Here is a 15,922-nt window from a genome sequence, read left to right on the forward strand (position 1 = left end):
AGCGACCCTAGTGGCCGACACAAACACCGGGCCCATCTAGGAGTGTCACTGCAGTGTCACGCAGGATGTCCCTTCCAAAAAACCCTCCCCAAACAGCACATGACGCAAAGAAAAAAAGAGGCGCAATGAGGTAGCTGTGTGAGTAAGATAAGCGACCCTAGTGGCCGACACAAACACCGGGCCCATCTAGGAGTGGCACTGCAGTGTCACGCAGGATGTCCCTTCCAAAAAACCCTCCCCAAACAGCACATGACGCAAAGAAAAAAAGAGGCGCAATGAGGTAGCTGTGTGAGTAAGATAAGCGACCCTAGTGGCCGACACAAACACCGGGCCCATCTAGGAGTGTCACTGCAGTGTCACGCAGGATGTCCCTTCCAAAAAACCCTCCCCAAACAGCACATGACGCAAAGAAAAAAAGAGGCGCAATGAGGTAGCTGTGTGAGTAAGATAAGCGACCCTAGTGGCCGACACAAACACCGGGCCCATCTAGGAGTGTCACTGCAGTGTCACGCAGGATGTCCCTTCCAAAAAACCCTCCCCAAACAGCACATGACGCAAAGAAAAATTAAAGAAAAAAGAGGTGCAAGATGGAATTGTCCTTGGGCCCTCCCACCCACCCTTATGTTGTATAAACAGGACATGCACACTTTAACCAACCCATCATTTCAGTGACAGGGTCTGCCACACGACTGTGACTGATATGACGGGTTGGTTTGGACCCCCACCAAAAAAGAAGCAATTAATCTCTCCTTGCACAAACTGGCTCTACAGAGGCAAGATGTCCACCTCATCATCATCCTCCGATATATCACCGTGTACATCCCCCTCCTCACAGATTATCAATTCGTCCCCACTGGAATCCACCATCTCAGCTCCCTGTGTACTTTGTGGAGGCAATTGCTGCTGGTCAATGTCTCCGCGGAGGAATTGATTATAATTCATTTTAATGAACATCATCTTCTTCACATTTTCTGGATGTAACCTCGTACGCCGATTGCTGACAAGGTGAGCGGCGGCACTAAACACTCTTTCGGAGTACACACTTGTGGGAGGGCAACTTAGGTAGAATAAAGCCAGTTTGTGCAAGGGCCTCCAAATTGCCTCTTTTTCCTGCCAGTATAAGTACGGACTGTGTGACGTGCCTACTTGGATGCGGTCACTCATATAATCCTCCACCATTCTTTCAATGTTGAGAGAATCATATGCAGTGACAGTAGACGACATGTCCGTAATCGTTGTCAGGTCCTTCAGTCCGGACCAGATGTCAGCATCAGCAGTCGCTCCAGACTGCCCTGCATCACCGCCAGCGGGTGGGCTCGGAATTCTGAGCCTTTTCCTCGCACCCCCAGTTGCGGGAGAATGTGAAGGAGGAGATGTTGACAGGTCGCGTTCCGCTTGACTTGGCAATTTTCTCACCAGCAGGTCTTTCAACCCCAGCAGACTTGTGTCTGCCGGAAAGAGAGATCCAAGGTAGGCTTTAAATCTAGGATCGAGCACGGTGGCCAAAATGTAGTGCTCTGATTTCAACAGATTGACCACCCGTGAATCCTTGTTAAGCGAATTAAGGGCTCCATCCACAAGTCCCACATGCCTAGCGGAATCGCTCCGTGTTAGCTCCTCCTTCAATGTCTCCAGCTTCTTCTGCAAAAGCCTGATGAGGGGAATGACCTGACTCAGGCTGGCAGTGTCTGAACTGACTTCACGTGTGGCAAGTTCAAAGGGCATCAGAACCTTGCACAACGTTGAAATCATTCTCCACTGCGCTTGAGACAGGTGCATTCCACCTCCTATATCGTGCTCAATTGTATAGGCTTGAATGGCCTTTTGCTGCTCCTCCAACCTCTGAAGCATATAGAGGGTTGAATTCCACCTCGTTACCACTTCTTGCTTCAGATGATGGCAGGGCAGGTTCAGTAGTTTTTGGTGGTGCTCCAGTCTTCTGTACGTGGTATATACAAAAGATTGGCGCTCTACAATACACACACTATATGTGGTTGGATTCAGACGGCTGCTCACCAGTTGTGGGCGGGCTGCCCCAACAATGGATCAAAGTAAGTGTGAAAAAAGAAAGAGTGGGAGCGCAGAATGAATCCAATATATTGTTTTATTTAAAATATTAATATGTCATCCACATAAAAATGCAATACATGAACTAGCCTAAGAATAAACAATTGATATTATATAAATGTAAACGAGACTGCCATATCTCCTAAACAAATATGAATAAAAAACCTTTAATAAACCCTAGTTAGGGCTGCATTAATGCTTCATGAAAATCAGCCGTGCGTCCACGAGCTGAAATGATTGTAAAAAGGAGACTGATAAAAAGTGCCTCTGTTATAAGTCACTGTCCTCCTTATACACAATAGAATCTCATTGGTAAAGAGTGTCCCAGTACTGGACTTGCGGACAACCGTGCTGTAGTATTATGTGGCAAATGGATAGTGATGGTCAAATTCACTTTGTGGTATATCACCTGATGTAGAAGCCTCTCCGTCAAAGGCGCTGTACTGAGCCGGGTTTGCAGCGGCTCTGTGCAGTGAACGTACAGCTGGTCTCGTCACCGGTGAACCATCCAGATGAACACGGTTGTTTAATTCTGCTGAAGGATGCTGTACCAGTCTGGATATGCAACAGTGTAAAAAGACTGGAGCAGCAGATTCTCCGGCCGCTGGTGGAAAAATCCGTATTAATTGCGGCTACGGTCCACTCGATGCATGCGGCTCACAGGGTGTCAGGAGAATATAGCAGTCCAAATGAGGTCCTTCAAAGGAGTACCTTAACGCGTTTCTCGGCCCACAACGCTGGCCGTTTCATCAGAAGGAAATGATGAATGAAACGGCCAGCGTTGTGGGCCGAGAAACGCGATTAATACGGATTTTTCCACCAGCGGCCGGAGAATCTGCTGCTCCAGTCTTTTTACACTGTTGCATATCCAGACTGGTACAGCATCCTTCAGCAGAATTAAACAACCGTGTTCATCTGGATGGTTCACCGGTGACGAGACCAGCTGTACGTTCACTGCACAGAGCCGCTGCAAACCCGGCTCAGTACAGCGCCTTTGACGGAGAGGCTTCTACATCAGGTGATATACCACAAAGTGAATTTGACCATCACTATCCATTTGCCACATAATACTACAGCACGGTTGTCCGCAAGTCCAGTACTGGGACACTCTTTACCAATGAGATTCTATTGTGTATAAGGAGGACAGTGACTTATAACAGAGGCACTTTTTATCAGTCTCCTTTTTACAATCATTTCAGCTCGTGGACGCACGGCTGATTTTCATGAAGCATTAATGCAGCCCTAACTAGGGTTTATTAAAGGTTTTTTATTCATATTTGTTTAGGAGATATGGCAGTCTCGTTTACATTTATATAATATCAATTGTTTATTCTTAGGCTAGTTCATGTATTGCATTTTTATGTGGATGACATATTAATATTTTAAATAAAACAATATTTTGGATTCATTCTGCGCTCCCACTCTTTCTTTTTTCTGTACGTGGTGCCTGTACGCCGAAAGTGTCCCGCAATTCTTCTGGCCACCGACAGCATCTCTTGCACGCCCCTGTCGTTTTTTTAAAAATTCTGCACCACCAAATTCAAGGTATGTGCAAAACATGGGACGTGCTGGAATTTGCCCATATTTAATGCACACACAATATTGCTGGCGTTGTCCGATGCCACAAATCCACAGGAGAGTCCAATTGGGGTAAGCCATTCCGCGATGATCTTCCTCAGTTGCCGTAAGAGGTTTTCAGCTGTGTGCGTATTCTGGAAAGCGGTGATACAAAGCGTAGCCTGCCTAGGAAAGAGTTGGCGTTTGTGAGATGCTGCTACTGGTGCCGCCGCTGCTGTTCTTGCGGCGGGAGTCCATACATCTACCCAGTGGGCTGTCACAGTCATATAGTCCTGACCCTGCCCTGCTCCACTTATCCACATGTCCGTGGTTAAGTGGACATTGGGTACAACTGCATTTTTTAGGACACTGGTGAGTCTTTTTCTGACGTCCGTGTACATTCTCGGTATCGCCTGCCTAGAGAAGTGGAACCTAGATGGTATTTGGTAACGGGGGCACACTGCCTCAATAAATTGTCTAGTTCCCTGTGAACTAACGGCGGATACCGGACGCACGTCTAACACCAACATAGTTGTCAAGGCCTCAGTTATCCGCTTTGCAGCAGGATGACTGCTGTGATATTTCATCTTCCTCGCAAAGGACTGTTGAACAGTCAATTGCTTACTGGAAGTAGTACAAGTGGGCTTACGACTTCCCCTCTGGGATGACCATCGACTCCCAGCAGCAACAACAGCAGCGCCAGCAGCAGTAGGCGTTACACGCAAGGATGCATCGGAGGAATCCCAGGCAGGAGAGGACTCGTCAGAATTGCCAGTGACATGGCCTGCAGGACTATTGGCATTCCTGGGGAAGGAGGAAATTGACACTGAGGGAGTTGGTGGGGTGGTTTGCGTGAGCTTGGTTACAAGAGAAGGGATTTACTGGTCAGTGGACTGCTTCCGCTGTCGCCCAAAGTTTTTGAACTTGTCACTGACTTATTATGAATGCGCTGCAGGTGACGTATAAGGGAGGATGTTCCGAGGTGGTTAACGTCCTTACCCCTACTTATTACAGCTTGACAAAGGCAACACACGGCTTGACACCTGTTGTCCGCATTTCTGTTGAAATACTTCCACACCGAAGAGCTGATTTTTTTTGTATTTTCACCAGGCATGTCAGTGGCCATATTCCTCCCACGGACAACAGGTGTCTCCCCGGGTGCCTGACTTAAACAAACCACCTCACCATCAGAATCCTCCTGGTCAATTTCCTCCCCAGCGCCAGCAACACCCATATCCTCCTCATCCTGGTGTACTTCAACACTGACATCTTCAATCTGACTATCAGGAACTGGACTGCGGGTGCTCCTTCCAGCACTTGCAGGGGGCGTGCAAATGGTGGAAGGCGCATGCTCTTCACGTCCAGTGTTGGGAAGGTCAGGCATCGCAACCGACACAATTGGACTCTCCTTGTGGATTTGGGATTTCGAAGAACGCACAGTTCTTTGCGGTGCTTTTGCCAGCTTGAGTCTTTTCAGTTTTCTAGCGAGAGGCTGAGTGCTTCCATCCTCATGTGAAGCTGAACCACTAGCCATGAACATAGGCCAGGGCCTCAGCCGTTCCTTGCCACTCCGTGTGGTAAATGGCATATTGGCAAGTTTACGCTTCTCCGACGACAATTTTATTTTAGGTTTTGGAGTCCTTTTTTTACTGATATTTGGTGTTTTGGATTGACATGCTCTGTACTATGACATTGGGCATCGGCCTTGGCAGACGACGTTGCTGGCATTTCATCGTCTCGGCCATGACTAGTGGCAGCAGCTTCAGCACGAGGTGGAAGTGGATCTTGATCTTTCCCTAATTTTGGAACCTCAACATTTTTGTTCTCCATATTTTAATAGGCACAACTAAAAGGCACCACAGGTAAACAATGGAGATGGATGGATACTAGTATACAATTATGGATGGACTGCCGAGTGCCGACACAGAGGTAGCTACAGCCGTGGACTACCGTACTGTACTGTGTCTGCTGCTAATATAGACTGGTTGATAATGAGATGTAGTATGTATAAAGAAGAAAGAAAAAAAAAACCACGGGTAGGTGGTATACAATTATGGATGGACTGCCGAGTGCCGACACAGAGGTAGCTACAGCCGTGGACTACCGTACTGTACTGTGTCTGCTGCTAATATAGACTGGATGATAATGAGATGTAGTATGTATAAAGAAGAAAGAAAAGAAAAAACACGGGTAGGACTAGGTGGTATACAATTATGGATGGACTGCCGAGTGCCGACACAGAGGTAGCTACAGCCGTGAACTACCGTACTGTGTCTGCTGCTAATATAGACTGGTTGATAATGAGATGTAGTATGTATAAAGAAGAAAGAAAAAAAAAACCACGGGTAGGTGGTATACAATTATGGATGGACTGCCGAGTGCCGACACAGAGGTAGCTACAGCCGTGGACTACCGTACTGTACTGTGTCTGCTGCTAATATAGACTGGATGATAATGAGATGTAGTATGTATAAAGAAGAAAGAAAAAAAAAACCACGGGTAGGTGGTATACAATTATGGATGGACTGCCGAGTGCCGACACAGAGGTAGCTACAGCCGTGGACTACCGTACTGTACTGTGTCTGCTGCTAATATAGACTGGATGATAATGAGATGTAGTATGTATAAAGAAGAAAGAAAAAAAAACCACGGGTAGGTGGTATACAATTATGGATGGACTGCCGAGTGCCGACACAGAGGTAGCTACAGCCGTGAACTACCGTACTGTGTCTGCTGCTAATATAGACTGGTTGATAATGAGATGTAGTATGTATAAAGAAGAAAGAAAAAAAAACCACGGGTAGGTGGTATACAATTATGGATGGACTGCCGAGTGCCGACACAGAGGTAGCTACAGCCGTGGACTACCGTACTGTACTGTGTCTGCTGCTAATATAGACTGGATGATAATAAGATGTAGTATGTATAAAGAAGAAAGAAAAAAAAAACCACGGGTAGGTGGTATACAATTATGGATGGACTGCCGAGTGCCGACACAGAGGTAGCTACAGCCGTGGACTACCGTACTGTACTGTGTCTGCTGCTAATATAGACTGGATGATAATGAGATGTAGTATGTATAAAGAAGAAAGAAAAAAAAACCACGGGTAGGTGGTATACAATTATGGATGGACTGCCGAGTGCCGACACAGAGGTAGCTACAGCCGTGGACTACCGTACTGTACTGTGTCTGCTGCTAATATAGACTGGATGATAATGAGATGTAGTATGTATAAAGAAGAAAGAAAAAAAAAACCACGGGTAGGTGGTATACAATTATGGATGGACTGCCGAGTGCCGACACAGAGGTAGCTACAGCCGTGAACTACCGTACTGTGTCTGCTGCTAGTATAGACTGGATGATAAATAATGATATAAAAAATATATATATATCACTACTGCAGCCGGACAGGTATATATTATATAATGACGGACCTGCTGGACACTGTCAGCAGAATGAGTTTTTTAATTTTTATAGAATAAAAAAACACCACACAAGTCACACGACGAGTGTACTTTTTCAGGCAGACATTCAATCACAATATACTATACTGGTGGTCAGTGTGGTCAGGTCACTGGTCACAGTGGTCAGTGGTCAGTCACACTGGCAGTGGCACTCTGGCAGCAAAAGTGTGCACTGTTTAATATGTACTCCTGGCTCCTGCTATAACCTATAACTGCTCCCCAGTCTCCCCCACAATTAAGCTGTGTGAGCACAGTCAGATATTATACATAGATGATGCAGCACACTGGGCTGAGCACAGATATGGTATGTGAGTGTGACTGAGTCACTGTGTATCGTTTTTTTCAGGCAGAGAACAAGAACAGAACGGATTATTAAATAATAATAAATTATAAAACTGCACTGGTGGTCAGGTCACTGGTCATCAGTCACTAGTATAACTCCTCCTAAGCTCCAGTAAGTAAATGAAGTGTCTCACTCTCACTCTCCTATCTATTTTAATTTCTAAACGGAGAGGACGCCAGCCACGTCCTCTCCCTATCAATCTCAATGCACGTGTGAAAATGGCCGCGACGCGCGGCTCCTTATATAGAATCCGAGTCTCGCGATAGAATCCGAGCCTCGCAAGAATCCGACAGCGTGATGATGACGTTCGGGCGCGCTCGGGTTAACCGAGCAAGGCGGGAAGATCCGAGTCGCTCGGACCCGTGTAAAAAAACATGAAGTTCGGGCGGGTTCGGATTCAGAGAAACCGAACCCGCTCATCTCTAATATATACATACATACAGTACTCTCTTTTGCGCTATTAAAGTACATATTCCAATCTATGCAAGTAGTAGTGAGCAGCTGTATTACACTAAGGGGGTAATTCAGAGTTGATCGTAGCAGCAAATTTCTTAGCTAATGGGAAAAACCATGTTCACTGCAGGTGGGGCAGATGTAACGTGCAGAGAGAGAGAGTTAGATTTGGGTAAGTTAATAGGATTTTAATACCTACCAGTAAATCCTTTTCTTAGTCAGTAGAGGATGCTGGGGTCACCATAGAACCATGTGGTATAGACGGGATCCGCAGGAGACATGGGCACTTTAAGACTTTCAAAGGGTGTGAACTGGCTCCTCCCTCTATGGCCCTCCTCCAGACTCCAGTTATAGGAACTGTGTTTAGGGAGACGGAGATTGTGAGGAAAGGACTTATTGTTAAACTAAGGAGAGATTCATACCAGCTCACACCTCAAGCATGCCGCACAACATGGCATTCAACAGAACACAAGCCAACGGCATGAACAATTTCAGCAACAGGCTGAACATAAACGTAACACAACATGTGTATAACCACAACTACAAACTGCAGATACAGTACGCACTGGGACAAGCACCCAGCATCCTCTGTGGACTAAGAGAAAAGGATTTACCGGTAGGTATTAAAATCCTATTTTCTCATACGTCCTAGAGCATGGGTCTTCAACCTGCGGCCCTCCAGCTGCTGCGGAACTACACATCCCAGCATGCCCTGCCTCAGTTTTAGCATACCTTAATAGCAAAACTGTGGCAGGGCATGATAGGATGTGTAGTTTCACAGCAGCTGGAGGGCCACAGGTTGAAGACCCATGTCCTAGAGGATGCTGGGGTCACCATAGAACCATGGGGTTATACCAAAGCTCTAAAACCAGGCGGGAGAGTGCGGATGACTCTGCAGCACCGATTGACCAAACCTGAGGTCATCATCAGCCAGGGTATCAAACTTGTAAAACTTTGCAAAAGTGTTTGAACTCGACCAAGTAGCTGCTCGGCATAGTTGCAAAGCCGAGACCCCCCGGGCAGCCGCCCAGGACGAGCCCACCTTCCTAGTGGAATGGGCCTTTACCGATTTGGGCAACGGTCGGTAATCCCACCGTGGAATGAGGCTGCTGAATCGTATTACAGATCCAGCATGCAATGGTTTGCTTGGAAGCAGGACACCCAATCTTGTTGGGAGCATACAGGACAAACAGAGCCTCCGTTTTCCTAACTGGAGCCGTTCTGGCGACATAAATTTTCAAAGCTCTGGCCACATCCAGAGACTTTGACTTGGCCAAGGCGTCAGTAGCCACTGGCACCACAATAGGTTGGTTCATGTGGAAAGATGAAACCACCTTCGTCAGAAATTGCTGACGAGTCCTCAACTCTGCTCTATCTTCATGGAAGATTAAATAAGGGCTCTTGTGGGACAAAGCCGCTAACTCAGACACCCGCTTTGCAAATGCCAAAGCCAACAGGATGACCACTTTCCAAGTGAGGAACTTCAATTCCACCTTCTGTAAAGGTTCAAACCAATGTGATTGAAGGAACTGCAACACCACGTTAAGATCCCATGGTGCCACTGGGGGCACAAATGGGGGTTGGATGTGCAACACACCTTTCACAAAAGTCTGAACTTCTGGAAGGGAGGCCAATTGCTTTTGAAAGAAAACCGATAAGGCTGAAATCTGAACTTTAATTGAGCCCAACTTTAGTCCCGCATCCACACCTGCTTGTAGAAAATGGACAAAACGTCCTAGCTGAAATTCTTCCGTAGGAGCCTTCTTGGATTCGCACCAAGACACATATTTTCTCCAAATACGGTGGTAATGTTTCGACGTTACTCCTTTTCTGGCCTGAAGAAGTGTGGGAATGACTTCACTGGGAATACCCTTTCGGGCTAGGATTTGGCGTTCAACCGCCATGCCGTCAAAAGTAGCCGCGGTAAGTCTTGATACACGCACGGCCCTTGCTGTAACAGATCCTCGCGTAAAGGAAGAGGCCAGGGATCTCCTATGAGCAATTCCTGAAGATCTGGATACCAAGCCCTCCTTGGCCAGTCTGGGACAAGGAGGATCGCTTGAACCTTTGTTCTTCTTATGATCTTTAGAACTTTGGAATGAGAGGAAGTGGAGGGAACACATACACCGACTGAAACACCCATGGTGTCACCAGAGCATCCACTGCTATTGCTTGAGGATCCCTCGACCTGGAACAATACCTCTGAAGCTTCTTGTTGAAACGAGATGCCATCATGTCTATTTGAGGAATTCCCCAATGACTCGTCACTTCTGTGAAGACCTCTTGATGGAGGCCACACTTTCCTGGATGGAGATCGTGTCTGCTGAGGAAGTCTGCTTCCCAGTTGTCCACTCCTGGAATGAAGATTGCTGACAGAGCGCTTGTATGCTTTTCCGCCCAGCGGAGAACCTTTGTGGCTTCTGCCATCGCCGCTCTGCTTTTTGTTTTGCCCTGGCGGTTTATGTGCGCTACTGCAGTAACATTGTCCGACTGGATCAGTACGGGCAGATTGCAAAGAAGATGTTCCGCTTGCACAAGGCCGTTGTAAATGGCCCTTAACTCCAGAACGTTTATGTGGAGACAAGTTTCCTGGCTTGACCATCTTCCTTGGAAGTTTTCCTCCTGTGTGACTGCTCCCCAGCCTCGGAGACTTGCATCCGTGGTCACTAGGATCCAGTTCTGGATCCCGAACCGGCGCCCCTCTAGGAGGTGAGAACTGTGCAGGCACCACAGGAGTGATATTCTGATCTTGGAAGACAGGATATTCCTTCGGTGCATGTGCAGGTGGGATCCGGACCACTTGTCCAACAGGTCCCACTGAAACACTCTGGCATGGAATCTGCCAAACTGAATGGCCTCGTAGGCCGCAACTATCTTCCCCAGCAACCGAATGCATTGATGGATTGACACTCTTGCTGATTTCAGAATTTGTTTAACCAGACTCTGAAGTTCCAGAGGCTTCTCCACTGGAAGAAAAACTCTCTGTAGTTTTGTGTCCAGTATCATTCCCAAAAAACGACAACCGCGTCTTCGGAATCAACTGTGATTTTGGCAAGTTCAGGAGCCAACCATGTTGCTGAAGAACTGTCATGGAGAGTGCAATGTTTTGCACCAACTGGTCCCTGGATCTCGCCTTTATCAGGAGATCGTCCAAGTACGGGATAATCGTGACTTCTTGCTTGTGAAGGAGAACCATCATTTCCGCCATCACTTTGGTGAAAATCCTCGGAGCCGTGGACAGACCAAACGGCAACGTCTGAAACTGGTAATAACAATCCTGAATTGCAAATCTCAGGTAAGCCTGATGCGGAGGATAAATAGTAACATGCAAGTAGGCATCCTTTATGTCCACCGACACCATAAAATCCCCCTCCTCCAGACTGGAGATCACTGCTCAGAGAGACTCCATCTTGAATTTGAATTTCTGTAGGTAAAAATTTAGGGACTTCAGGTTTAGGATTGGTCTGACCGAGCCATCCGGCTTCGGGACCACAAACAGGCTTGAATAAAAGCCTTCTCCCTGTTGTGACTGGGGAACTCTGACGATGACCTGATTTTGACACAATTTTTGTATTGCGGCGCATACCACCTCCCTGTCCGGAAAAGAAGCTGGTAAGGCCGATTTGAAAAATCGGTGAGGGGGAACGTCTTGATACTCCAGTTTGTACCCTTGGGATACTATTTGTACAACCCATGGGTCCAGGTCCGAACGAACCCAGAACTGACTGAAGAGTTTGAGATGTGCCCCCATCGGTACGGACTCCCGCAGAGGAGCCCCAGCGTCATGCGCTGGATTTGGCAGAAGTCGGGGAGGACTTCTGCTCCTGGGAACCCGCCACGGCTGGTGATCTTTTACCCTTTCCCCTTCCTCTAGTGGCAAGGAAGGAAGAACCTCGCCCTTTTTTGTATTTATTGGGCCGAAAGGACTGCATCTGATAGTGGTGTGCTTTCTTTTGTTGTGGAGGAACATAAGGCAAAAAGGATGATTTACCCACGGTAGCCGTAGATACCAAATCTGCGAGGCCGTCACCAAAGAAGACACCACCTTTATATTCTTGGAGTCAGCATCTGCATTCCATTGATGAATCCACAATGCTCTCCTAGCTGAGACTGCTATGGCATTGGCCTTTGATCCCAAAAGGCCAATATCTCTCGCAGTTTCCTTTAGGTACGCTGCAGCGTCCTTGATATAACCCAGCGTCAAGAGGATGCTATTACTATCTAGGGCATCTATATCAGATGACAAGTTATCTGCCCACTTTTCAATAGCACTACTCACCCACGCAGATGCAATGGCCGGTCTGAGTAGCGTACCTGTGGTCGCATAAACGTATGTTAACGTATTTTCCTGTTTACAATCTGCAGGGTTCTTAAGGGCCGCCGTGTCAGGTGACGGGAGAGCCACCTTTTTAGACAAATGCGATGTCTACCATGGGGGGCGATTCCCACTTTTCCCTATCCCCAGAGGGAAACGGATAAGCCACAAGAATCCTTTTGGGAATCTGAAACTTTCTGTCAGGGCTTTCCCAGACTTTTTCAAATAGCGTGTTCAGTTCATGAGAGGGAGGAAACGTTACCTCAGGTTTCTTTTCCTTATACATACAGACCCTTTTATCCGGAACAGCCGGGTCCTAAGTGATATATAATACCTCTTTAACCACCACAATCATGTACTGAATGCTCTTTGCCAATTTTGGATCCAATCTGGAATCGCTATAGTCGACACTGGAATCAGTGTACGTGTCTGTATCAGTGTCTGCCAACTGGGTAAACGTACGTTTTTGTGACCCCGAGGGGACCTGAACTTGTAATAACATATCCTCCACAGATTTCTTCCATGTCTGGGTCTGAGACTCAGACTTATCTAGCCTCTTACTAATGAGCTACATTAGCATTCAAGGCATTCAAAACATTTACCCAATCAGGCGTCGGCGGTGCCGACAGGGTCACCCCGACAGCCGTTTGTGTCCCTAATACAGCCTCCTCCTGGGAAGAGCATTCAGCCTCAGACATGTCGACACACGTGTAATAAACACCCACAGACACACCGGGCATATAGGGGACAGACCCACAGTAAAGTCTGTCAGAGAGACACAGAGGGGATTTGCCAGCTCATAACCCCGCGCCAAATCAACGGGTCTGAAACTACTAAGAAATTGCCCCAGACCTGTAGCGCTGTACTTATCAAGTATATTGCACCAAATTATACTGTGCCCCCCCCCCCCCCCCCCGTTACTTGTGTCAGCAGTGAGAGGAAGGACCAGCGTCTCTGCAGCCAGCGGAGAGGAAATTGCGCCAAGCGTAGTGTGAGCAGTGAGGAAGAAGCTCCGCCCCCTTAATGGCGCGCTTCTGTCCCGCTTATTTTCAATTATACTGGCGGGGGTTAGGACAGTGCCTTAGCACTAATGTCCCCTCTTGCCAGTGGAATTTGAGGAATTTTTAGCTGCCCAGGGGGCCCCTTCCCGCGCCCTGCACCCTGTAGTGCTGCGTGTGGGAGCCTGGCGCTCGGATCCCGTCTATACCCCATGGTTCTATGGTGACCCCAGCATCCTCTAGGACGTATGAGAAATATTGTTTCTGTGCAGGGTAAATACCGGCTGCTTTATTTTTACACTGCAATTTGGATTTCAGTTTGAACACACCCCACCCAAATCTAACTCTCTCTGCACATGTTACATCTGCCCCCCCTGCAGTGCACATGGTTTTGCCCAACTGCTAACAAATTTGCTGCTGCGATCAACTCTGAATTAGGCTCTAAGTTCCCTGTTAGAAAGAACTAACTAAAGATAGAAATAAGACAATCGTGTATTGGCGCCCTGCGGTTCTAGACGATAACTTCCATCAATCCTTACCACCTATTGGTGGAATATATTGTTCATACAAAAAGAAACAATTTTTTATATAATACAAAAAGTAAACAGTGGTTCCACTTGATACAAATATTTATCTAAAATACGTAAAAAAAATATAATAACAGCAGCAAGTTTTACAATACTCGGACCAATATCCTTATTGACTCTTCCTTTTAGTCTTGTAACTGGACAGTCACAATAGAGACAAATAATCCGACGCGTTTCGTCTCTTAAGAGACTTCATCAGGGGTGTGTCTTGCCGTATATAAGGCACCCTTCTATGTACTAGAAACGGGTGAACAATACTTGGGCATTCGGATCTTAATGTGTATGTGTCAATTCACTTGTGACCCAATGGCGTATGATAAAGACTGTGAGGGTCAAATTCAGAGACAGATCCCGAGTCTAATCCACCTTATTGTGAAGTAGTGTGGGTTCTCCTCTGTATCCTCTCTATGGGGGTCATTCCGAGTTGATCGCAAGTAGCAACTTTTTGCTGCTGGTGCGATCAACTAATCTCCGCCTATGGGGGAGTGTATTTTAGCATAGCAGGGCTGCGATCGCTTGTGCAGCTCTGCTATGCTAAAAAAGTTTCACTCAAAACTAGAGTAGCCCTAGACATACTTACACTGTGCGACGGATCCAGCGCTGCAGGTTCCGGCTTTGACGTCACACCTCCGCCCTCCGTTGTCCTGGACACGCCTGCGTTTTACTTACCAATCCCCAAAAACGTCAGCAAGCGGTAAGTTGATGCCCCTCTTGCTGTCCATCTTCTTGCGGTCGCCGATGCGACCGCTTTCTTCTCTGTCAGCGTCGTTGCCCGGCGACAGAGCAACGCCGCGCATTCCTGACACGTTAGAACCGCTGCGTGCGCACGGGTCGGAATGACCCCCTATATACAAAAGCACCCAGGTGGATGATTTATGATTTCAATGATTTTATATATATATTTATGTTTCACAGCTGTGCTATAAATTATATATATATATACTTGCTTGAAATCATATGACAGACAGCAATTTCACCAAACTGTCGCTTTTTCCTTCGTCTCGCAGGTAAGAAATGAACCAAAAAACATAACGTTTTCTGCGGAGTACATAGCCAAGGTGAAAGGAGTCTCTCTGGAAACGGTGATTGAAGTCACGACGAAGAACGCACTCAGACTGTTCCCTAGACTGCTACATATCCACAAATAAAGAGAATGATTTAATCTCTGTGTGGGATTATATATAACGTGAGATAGTAGCCCGTGTCTGGTACTGCCGGCTGGTCACCGCTATTCTCCTGAGAAATCTGCTAGGAGCCGGCAGCCACAGACGCTGCTCCTACCCCAGCTGTATAGAGTGGGGCTGACAGAAGAGTAAGTGCCCCACTCGTCTGGGTGTAGGCACACATTTACCCACTTGAGATACGGAGGGAGAAGATGGTACATGGTATACCCTCTTACGTCTGGCTCCAGGCCAGCTGGAGAGCTTGGGGTGGGCCGTTTGCCCCTTCAGTTCTTCTTGTTAGGAATAAGGGCGGTTCTACAGTTTTAGTTCTTAGTGGAGTTTTATTACTTGGAAACATGAAACCACCAAGAGCTAATTTTTATTTTATTTTTAAAAAACCTCACAGGAGATCTCGGGTCGCTGGAAGAGGATCTGAGACATCTTTAAAATAGAAGGGTCCACGTTAAACCGTGGTTAGACCGCTGTCATGCTTAGAATAAGAAAATTGTTGGTTTATAGAGAAAAGAGCCCTGTCTATAAGGGACGAGTGTGTGGTATATGTATACAGGGGCACATACATGGGCCAGAGGTTTATTGATCAGTAATATTTCACCATATCGGGAACTGATAAGCCCTGAGGTCCTCGTGGATAACATGGCGAGTCTTCTCCCTCTGTGTATGTGATCCTCAAATATCTAGTAATAAAATCATTTACTGGGAAGGTTTCAAAAGAGTAAAGTCTGTGTAAGGTGCTTATTCCGGCAAGAAAGATGAATGAGACAAGCGCGGGTACATCACAATGTGCATGGAGCACGCAGCGGGAGCCGGGGCGTGGGCCGTGCACAATTAGGTGTTTTGTACACACACGTGCGATGACATCATTTTTTTTTGCAGTATTTGCAAATAGGTTGTTTTATTCTATTATAGTCTCATATAAGCATCAGAGAAACATCTTACAGAATATTCACCAGTAG

At 46.9% G+C, this 15,922-nt stretch overlaps 1 protein-coding gene across 3 annotated transcripts in view; it reads left to right on the forward strand.

Moving 5' to 3' along the window:
• Positions 1-14,947, forward strand: part of TATDN3 (TatD DNase domain containing 3) — a 36,171-nt gene extending 21,224 nt beyond the window's left edge. For all 3 annotated transcript variants that reach the window (XM_063919055.1, XM_063919053.1, XM_063919054.1), the window contains one exon: positions 14,793-14,947. In XM_063919055.1, the coding sequence (XP_063775125.1) occupies positions 14,793-14,933 (141 nt within the window). In that variant the 3' untranslated portion in view covers positions 14,934-14,947. The remainder of the gene's footprint in view (positions 1-14,792) is intronic.
• Positions 14,948-15,922: the final 975 nt, after the last annotated feature.

This window comes from Pseudophryne corroboree, chromosome 4, assembly GCF_028390025.1.
Source record: "Pseudophryne corroboree isolate aPseCor3 chromosome 4, aPseCor3.hap2, whole genome shotgun sequence".
Classification (NCBI taxonomy): domain Eukaryota; kingdom Metazoa; phylum Chordata; class Amphibia; order Anura; family Myobatrachidae; genus Pseudophryne; species Pseudophryne corroboree.